The sequence below is a fragment of the Diabrotica virgifera genome, chromosome 9, assembly GCF_917563875.1.
Source record: "Diabrotica virgifera virgifera chromosome 9, PGI_DIABVI_V3a".
NCBI lineage: Eukaryota > Metazoa > Arthropoda > Insecta > Coleoptera > Chrysomelidae > Diabrotica > Diabrotica virgifera.
Window position 1 is genome coordinate 140,961,086 of NC_065451.1, and position 9,934 is coordinate 140,971,019.

General features: G+C 32.7%; 1 protein-coding gene across 1 annotated transcript; it reads right to left on the bottom strand.

The window, feature by feature from the left end:
* Positions 1-372: 372 nt before the first annotated feature.
* On the bottom strand, positions 373-3,205 carry LOC126892693 (piggyBac transposable element-derived protein 4-like). The gene is made up of 2 exons (XM_050662328.1): positions 2,662-3,205; positions 373-2,337 (listed from the first exon to the last, which is right to left on the bottom strand). Exons 1-2 carry the CDS (start codon positions 2,858-2,860, stop codon positions 797-799), a joined length of 1,740 nt encoding a protein of 579 aa, XP_050518285.1. The 5' UTR covers positions 2,861-3,205; the 3' UTR covers positions 373-796.
* Positions 3,206-9,934: the final 6,729 nt, after the last annotated feature.

The window sequence follows — 9,934 nt, forward strand, 5'->3', positions numbered from 1 at the left end:
GGCATATATGCCATTTCGTTGGTTGCAATCCGTGACTGCACGCCGGGGTTTGTTTTGGTTGGATCAGAGAGAGCAGCATATGTGCCTCCTGATGAGAGACTAATAAGTTTCGAAACCGGTAGAAGTGCTTGCTGCACTCTCTGATTGGACTAGAATATGATGCGGCTGTATTTTCGTTTTGCAACGAAATTGGAAATAGTTATTCATTTTTTTCAATTTTTGATTATTTTCTTTATTTTTCTCTCTTTTTGGGGTGGTTCCGGGAAAAACATGGGGATGTATTATACAAATTTGTAAATAACACCAGTACGTGGATAGTCGCTGAAAGTTGTTTTACTCTAGCATAGGTGGTATAAAAAGGGGTTTTTTTAACACTTTGGCCGCCGTGTGTATCCAAAAGTATACACACGCGAGGGTCAAAATCGCTGCGTGTATACTTTTAGATACACATGCAAAGTTTTGGTTGGAGCCATGTGTATATTCAAAGAGCTCAATATATATGTATTTCTAATGGGTAGTTAACTGACGTGGCTGCAGGCTACCTAAAAATATACTTAGCAGCAGGAAATTAAAAAGTTTACTTTTTTTATTACGATTTGTTTACCTGTTACCGTTTTATACTATTTATCACATATAGTATAGAAGAAGAAGAAGAAGAAGTAACGCGGCAACCTTGATTATTCAAATGGCAAATAATAACTAAAAATAAGCTATTTATTACAAAAGTTTTACGAACAATTAAAAAAAGTTAACAAAAAATTTTACATAATAAAAGAAAGAAAAAAATAAAAAAACATTATTTTCTATTAGAAATATGATTGTCAAAAAAGCATTCCAGACACATAAAATGTTCCTCACAAGTTTCACATTTGGTTTTAACTTGTCTTGAATTTTTTGTTGCGTATACTCGCCCATTGGCATCCTTATATTTTTTGTAGCATATAGCACAACGTCCTTTTTTTTCGGTTGGGATCAATCTGTGTTTTAGTTGATCTTGCAGTTGAAAATCTAAAGGATTTTCTTTTTTTCCGAAAGCAAGCATTTTCAAACATAAACTTTCTCGTAATTCTGTTATTTGTTTTTTATCTACTTTGTTATTGTTTTTATTGAATAAATAACAAGCATTTACGACACAAGTTCCAGTAATTAATTCTACTGCAACTTTACGGTACCATTTAAGACTTCGTCTTACAGAAGTTGAATATGACGACATCTGGTCAGATAAATCAATAAACGTTTTTGCTTTGTTATAATCAACAACTGCCTTGGGTTTAAATTTATTTATTCTGCCCGGAACTTCAACTAGCGTTTCATCATGTTTTGTTGTGAGCATCAACACGTCCCGTTTATCTTTCCATTTGAATAAAACTATGCCATCTTTCTGTCTGCCTATAATTTCGCCTTTTTTCAATTTTGTTGACAAAATTTCTTTTGGAATCCCTTTCCTATTTTTTCTGAGTGTCCCGACAAGATGGGTTTTTCTTTCAAGTAATTTTTGGGCTAACTCGGTGCTGGTATACCAGTTATCGGTATACAGAGTCATGCCTTTATCAAGACACTTACCCATAAGTTCAAAAACAATCTTCGTGGCTACCAGCATGTCATTTGATTTTTCTGTTCCGCAATATATTTTACAATGGTAAGTATACCCTCCAGGGAGACATAGTTTGAAAAGCTTAATTCCAAATTTATGCCTTTTTCCTTTGACATATTGTCGAAAAATTAAGCGCCCTCGGAAGGGTACCATTGTTTCGTCTATACAGACATTTTCGTCAGGAAAGATAACTTGCTTGAACTTCTTATTTAGGGAGTCAACCAGGAATCGAATTTTGCCCAGTCGGTCTCCTTCTTCGCAGTGTTCATTGTTAGCGAAATGCCACATTCTTAGAATATTTTCAAAGCGGTTTCGAGACATTCGGTTTGCCGCTTCAGACCAATAAATTTCAGAACGTTTCCAATAATCTGTGATTTTCGGTTTTTTGTCTAAACCCATCCATAGCAGAAAACCCAAGAAACAATACATTTCTTCGCACGTCACGTTGGTCCATTTACTTAGTCTAGAGGACGGCATGAGAGTCTCTTCCGTAATGGCTTTTATTATGGCTTGTTCCGCGTATAAATTGGTTTCGGTTACTAAGGTATTTATTAGCTCGTCATCAAGAAATAATTTATAGTAAGCAAATATATCTTCACCTTTCATATCTTGTACTTCTTTCACCAGACCAATGTCCCCATCAAAATCAAAGTCTTTGGGATCTCCAACAACTACGCCCCAATCCGACACAACATCTTGCTCTTCCTCATTTGACGACTCATTTATTTCAGAATCCTCAGATTCTGAAACAAAAAAAACATGGTTAGGAAAGTTTTACGCTAGGTAGTTCATATTCCTTGTGTTATTGTTAGTCGGAAAAAAATTGCAGATATCTTTGACGATTCATTCATACCGCAATAATAATAAAAAACTCATAATAACTATTATTATGAGTTTTTAATATTTGATACTAAATTTTTATTACCTATTGAGAAACAATCTTGAGTTTCGTTTTGATGTTCTAACTTTGGTAAATAATAAAATTCCCCGAGTGATGATTTGAAACAATCGGTAAATAAAATGTCAAATTTTATACAATATATATACAAAAGAAAAAAATTACTAACCTTCAAGTTCCAGCTTCTCAATCCTACGTCTTTTTTTTCTGGGTTCGTTGAAAGTCAGTACACTACTGCCAGTACTCGAACTCTCTTGTTGGTACACAGGGTCATTATCTGAGTCGTTGTAATATGGATCCTCGGTATCATCGCTCATATTGTCATCCCATAAACTCTGCAATCTCCGTTGTTCTTTCTCGTAAGACATTATGCACAATAATTAATGTAAAAGCACGTTGCGAATGTTTCTTTACAACTGACGATCTCTCTCGTGTTCCAGAATTACTGGTCATCAACGTTTTCGTCAAGGTTACACGTGGGAAGTCCCTTCCTACGTGGGAAGTCCCTTCCTAAATGTGTATACAAAAGTATACACGTGGCGCACAGAGACATTTTCCATTCTCTAGGCCGCGTGTATATTTTTGGCACACACACCAAACACACATGCGCACTAATATTTTTTGTCAAAAATGTTGTTTACTATGTTAATTAAGTAATTTAGAGATAGTTTAAAGAAAAAAAAAGTCGTGGCCCAACGGAACCCTCCACTAGTTTGGCGTGGCGGCCAAAGTGTTTTAAAATGTATCACCCTGTAATTAAAAAATTTGCAATTACCCTTACATGAAGCCTATACCAAAAAATCAGCCACGTATTTGTGATTCATTACGGCAGTTCGAGAAAAATAATTTTTTTTAAAACATCTTTTTTAAAAATTTGTCGACTTTGGGGCGTCACCCCCGCTAAACGGCATATGCTGTCGGGAAATAAATAGTAGGAAATATTTCTCTTTCATTTTACTATTAAGTAAATTTTTTGTAAAACGTACAGGAAGGACTACGTTTCGCAAAAACCACAAATTACCCCCTTTAAAGGGATGAAAAGGGGAGTTTCGAGGCGAAATTTTTTAAGAAAATGTTAGTCTCATAATAAGCACCCCTTGATATACCAGAAAAAAAAAATAAAACCGGACATGTGTCCATTTTGCGAGGTTCATCCTCTGTTTCCTACACTAATATACCTAAATAATATACTTAGTGATAGAAGCAAAATAAATCCATAAATTTTGTTTTATATAACTTAAGAGAGGTAAAATACATTATTAAACATTCTCTCTTCATAATGTCAGATAATCTTCTATCTTTCATTTTTCTTGGAGGTTTTGCAGATAACTTGGAAGGAGTTTGCCAGCTTTCTGATGAAGAACTACGTTCATCGGGCTTCATATTATCATTATTTGATGTTGAGCCTCAAACAAAAGTGAAAAGTGCATATCTTACAAACACTTTTTGAAGGAATATATTATGACATTATTATGTGCTTTTGACAGTGCACAATGTTTTGCTCAATGAACACTGATTTTTTGTACCTATGGGTGTCCCCATTTTAAAAATTTACAATATAAATCAGACTTTCCTAACCATAATAACAATACTATAACTACAGATAATTTAATAATAAAAACAGTTTGCTACAAATTAAACTTACGTGAGCAAGTGCATAAGTCTCGTTCATAAATGGGACATAACATATGTAGCTGTGATTTTATTTACCTGATGGTATCAAATAATTCTGAAGTATCTGTATTTTTGATGTTTGGGTTACACTGGCTTCTGAAGTGCATGTCGCCTAAGGAAGTTTCAAGTTCAGCTGCAAAAATAAAAATAATTGTGAACGAACGAAAGTTTTACTTTCACTATGAACAATATTAAAAACAAACCCTTATGAGAACTAATCTTGTGGTTACACCATGCAACGCCTCGCCGCTTGTGCGCGGACGCTACGTTGCTACACCGGCTGTCGCATGACAACAAAGGCGTAGCTCGCTATGCTCAAGTGGAGGTGGGGGGGGGGGGGTTCGTTGAGACTTCTCTATCAACCTTAATCTAGATGTTAACTGGACGCCAGGCAGATTTGCCCCACGGCCCACGCCTAAAGTAGACTGCAACTCCAAACCTACCAAATCATGTGATGTATGGATCAAATGAAATTAAGCGATACCTCACGTATAAATTATCTATTAATAATAAATAAATAAATTTAGTCCGTAAATATGCAATCATTAACAAAAAATAAACTGAACAAATATAATATTTAACAACCACAACGATAACCTACCTAGTAACTAGTTGCGACAAAGCAAATAGGGCTGCTAGCCCTCAAAATTAACCGAAAATTATAAGCGTCGCGTGAGCTCAGGCGCAACCGCTGTAAAACATAAACCAGTATGACAAACCGAAAACGCACTAGGTACTACTCACAAATAAACTAAAGTTAATAAAGTCTAATGAACATATACGCATAAAAAATAAATTAATAAAAATCCTTATCTTAAATCTAAGATAAAGATAAAGATAGTGAAAATGAAGGTAGAACAGTTTGAGAAGGAGAGAAAAGCTAACAATGTTATTGTCCAGGGTCTACCAATGGATACAAATAACCCAAATGTAGTCAACGAGGTTATGGCAAATTTCGTGGAAAGAGAATTAGGTATTAAAGTAGAAATAGAAGAAGCTTATAAAATAGGGGACAAAACATGTCTTGTAAAACTAAAAAACAAAAATGAAAAAATAAAAATTATGAAGAATAAAAACAAACTAAGGAAATCAAAGCCGTAAATATACATCAATAACGATCTAACGCAAGAAGAGATGAAAATACAACAAGAAATACGGAAAATTGCAAAATTTCAAAAAGGAAACGGTAAGAACACTAGAGTAGGTTATCAAAAACTAAGTATTGACGGGACTATATGGAAATGGAACAAAGAGAAGAATGAACTGGAAAAGGCAAACCAAGACACGCCAAAAAACTGATAAAACAACAAATATCGGATAAAACACAAAAAACGGACACTAAAATGGCAAAGGAAAAGGATCTGAACAGATTAGATAAAATAAAACACACGAACAGAAAAAAATATAATAAAAAAACGAAAAAATGTGATCAAATAAAAATAAGTACGTGGAACATCAGAACAATGCTTGAACCAGGAAAAATGCAGGAGATCGTCTCAGAACTAGAAAGATACCAAATTGATATTGCAGTGATTCAAGAAATTAGATGGGCAGGTCAAGGAGAAATAAATAAAAAAAACTACACACTACAGTACTCGGGACATGAAAAACAAGGTCAATATGGAGTTGCTTTCATAATTATGGGAAAAATAAAAAATAACATTATGCAATTTAAACCAATAAATGAACGCATGGCTTACCTGAGAATTAACGCCAAACCATTTAATATATCAATCATAAACGTATATGCCCCAACTGAAAGTACTGCTGCGGAGGAAAAAGACAAGTTGTATGAGGAACTCGAACGAGAAATAGAGAATTTACCTAGAGAAGACACAATACTGGTAATGGGAGATTTTAATGCCCAAATAGCCGAAACCGGCTATTTGGCAGAATAGCGGAAGACTACATTAACCAAGTAGCAGGTAAGCACACAATACACGAAAAAACTAATGACAATGGTCAACGATTATGTAACCTAGCAGCTAGTACCAATTTGATTATCGTTAGTACAAAATTCGAACATCCTAAATATCATAAAGTAACGTGGATTTCCCCAGACCAAAAAACATTGTCACAAATAGACCATATACTGATTACAAGAAGGAAGCAAACATCGGTAACAGACGTGAGAACCTACAGAGGTGCACATGCAGACACAGACCATTTTATGGTGACTGCAAAGGTAAGACAAAAAGTCAAAAGAACTCTAAAAAACACGACAACAAAAAATAAATGGCACGTAGAAAAACTGAATGCTCCAGACATAAGCATTAAGTATGCTGACGACATGAACAAAAAACTGAAGGGACAATCTAAACCTACAAAAGATATAGAAACAGATTGGAGAAATATAAAAAAATGTATAAATGAAACAGCGGATGTACACATCGGGATAAAAAGAAACAAAAAAAGACAAGAATGGTATAACGAAGAATGCCATAACTTGCTAAAAAAGAAGGTAGAAATGAGACAAATGTGGATAAGAACAAATAGACAGGATTATAGGGAAGAATACAATAGAATAAGACATGAACGTAAGAAAAAAATAAGGAAAATTAGACGTGACTGGTTGGATGATAAGATAAGAGAAATAGAAAAAGAAAGTAAGAACAGAAACACAAAAGAATTCTATAAGAAAATTAGTGAGCAGAACAAAACTTTTAAAGGAAAGATAAAAGGCATAAAAGATAAAAATGGAAAAGTATCAGAAAACGATGAAGAGTATAAAGAAATTTGGACTAACTATTTTAAAGATTTATTAACAGAACAAGAAGATCAAGACCTAAATGAAAACATAGAAGAAGAGATGATGATGTTAGGAAACCAGCTAGAAATACCAACAAAAGAGGAAGTTGAGGAAATTATTAATAGCAGCCGTAATGGTAAAGCCTCAGGATCGGACTGTATCAATATGGAGCTTATAAAATATGGTGGTGAAGAATTAAAAGATAAATTATACAATTTAATAAAAGACATATGGAACGAAGAAAAAATGCCGGAAGAATGGTACAAAGGACAAATTATCACGATTCATAAAAAAGGAGATCAACAGATGTGCAATAACTACAGAGGACTGACGCTATTAAACACAGCATATAAAATCATGTCCGCCTTAATACAACGAAGACTGACCGAAGCTACCACGAATATCATAGGACACTATCAATGCGGATTTGTTAAGGGAAAGTCTACAACAGATGCCATACATACGATTAAACAAATTTTGGAAAAAGCACATGGATATAAAATAGAAATTGAACTGCTTTTTATAGATTTTCAGCAAGCATTTGATACAATAAAAAGATCAAAATTAATGGTAGCTCTGAAAGCAATGGGAATACAAAGTAAATTAAGAAGATTAATACAAATGACAATGAGTAGAACTGTAGTTAGCATAAAAACTCAAGTAGGCGACACAGAAGAATTTGTCATCAATAAAGGCGTGAGACAAGGAGATTCATTATCAGCAACTCTGTTTAATCTTGCCCTAGAATACATCGTCAGGAAGATCAACAAAGGCACCCTCCGAACGAGAGAAGGACAAATAATAGCATACGCTGATGATATTGTTCTAATAACAAAAAATAGAAAAACAATGGAACGAATGTTAAACGAATTGGTAACAGAAGAAAAAGTAATGGGATTAAAAATAAACCAAGAAAAAACCAAAAAAATGAGATTTGACAAAAACTTTGAAAAGAGAAAGGTTAGAGTAGGAGAATACACTTTTGAAGAAGTCGAAAAATTTAAATACTTAGGAATATTAATAACAAACAATGGAGAAAGAGAAACCGAAATCAAAGAAAGGATTATTACAGCAAATAAGAGCTTCCATGCAAATAAAAAATTACTTAAAAATAAGTTATTGAGTAAGAAATCAAAAATGAAAGTATACAAAACAATAATTCGACCGACGATGATGTATGCAGCAGAAACTCTTAGCATGACAAAAAAATAAGAGGAAAACCTTAGAATACAAGAAATAAAAATACTAAGAGCAATACTAGGACCAATAAAAATAAGTGACAATGAATTTAGACAAAGAACGAACCTTGAGCTACTGGATGAAATTAAGGAAGATATAGTGTGTAAAATAAAACAGCAAAGAGCAAAATGGCTAGGACACATATGGAGATCCGGATCAACTACGACGATATTCTCAATATTGGAATGGACACCAGCTGGCAAGAGAAGACGTGGAAGACCAAGATCTACATGGTTACAAGAAGTAGTAAGTGATCTCAACAAGGCGGGCATACGACATTGGAAAGAAAAAACCAGAGACAGGAAAGAGTGGAGAAAAATAACCGAGAAAATTAAATAACGAACATGAGGACTGATCTACCTCAAACCATAGATCTAGAGAGCGTAAGCGGCGTAACCCCTAAAGGGGTGTTTAGCCACTATATATATATATATATATATATATATATATATATATATATATATATATATATATATATATATATATATATATATATATATTTGTACAAATATTTTCGACCGTACTGTGTTAAATAGTGATTTTTTGAATAATATATATATATATATATATATATATATATATATATATATATATATATATATATATATCTTAAATCTGTAGTGAGGTATCCAGCGATGTATCCAATGAGAAGAATAACCAGTAACGTATTCAACGAAGTAATCAAAACAATGCGAACAAAACGAAACGAAAAACTAAAATAAGAAATTGGAAGTAATTGTAAACCCTAAAAAGAAAAATAGTATTAGAATATCTCCTTGCATTTACACTGTCATATTTTATAAAACTAAATCTAAAGCTAACAAGTTAACCTAAACTGTCAAAATGACGTCTACTACTACAGCAACTAATAAATTAAAAATAAGAACTAAAAACTGACTGAAAATGACGGCAGAAAAATAATTCTATTTTAGTAGCAATGTCAAATAAGAAAAAAATGAAAACTTTAAATCAATGTAAATTTCCTCAAAATGACGTCAGAGCAACGATTCAAATTCGATAACAACTAAAAATAAGAAAACAATAGAAGATCTTATACTAACCTTTGGCCAGAAGGGTTTTTAAGGGGGTACATATACAGGGTGCGCCAAACCTCTGGTCTTCTTTGATTACGGCTAAACTATGAGATATACAAAAAAATGTTAATAACAAAACTAATGTGTATCAAAGAGGTCTATAATTTAAAATTATTTTCAATTATACAGGGTGAGTCAGAACGACGGTATGAACCAAAGTTGTATTTTTTTAAATGGAACACCCTGTATATTAAATCATTTTTGAATATATTATTTAAAAATATGAAAAATTTGTATAAGGTCTTATAGGCCTAAAGTTAATAATTTTCGAAATATTTACATTTTTATTGAGAAAAATGGTAATATTTATAGGGTTGTGGATTATGTTTCCAAGGAAATAAAAATTTAGGTGATAGGTCAAAGTTTTTAAAATATAGTGTTATTTTTAAATAATTTAATATTTTTTACTTTTAGCCATAAAATATACAGTGTGATCACTATTTGCAAATACAAAATTTTCTCATTTTTTTTTAAATGGGACACCCTGTATATTAGTTTTGCGTTTTGTAGTAAATATTACAACCTTTCTTTTGGTATAAGGTTGTATGTACCTAGCTTGCTTCGTTTTGTAGATATTTTAAAAAAACTATAGATTTTACGTGTTTGCGGATTTTTTATTTAAAAATTTTTTTGCAAAAAAAATAATTATAATCTGGTTTTAGAAACATACACCAAAATATAAAATA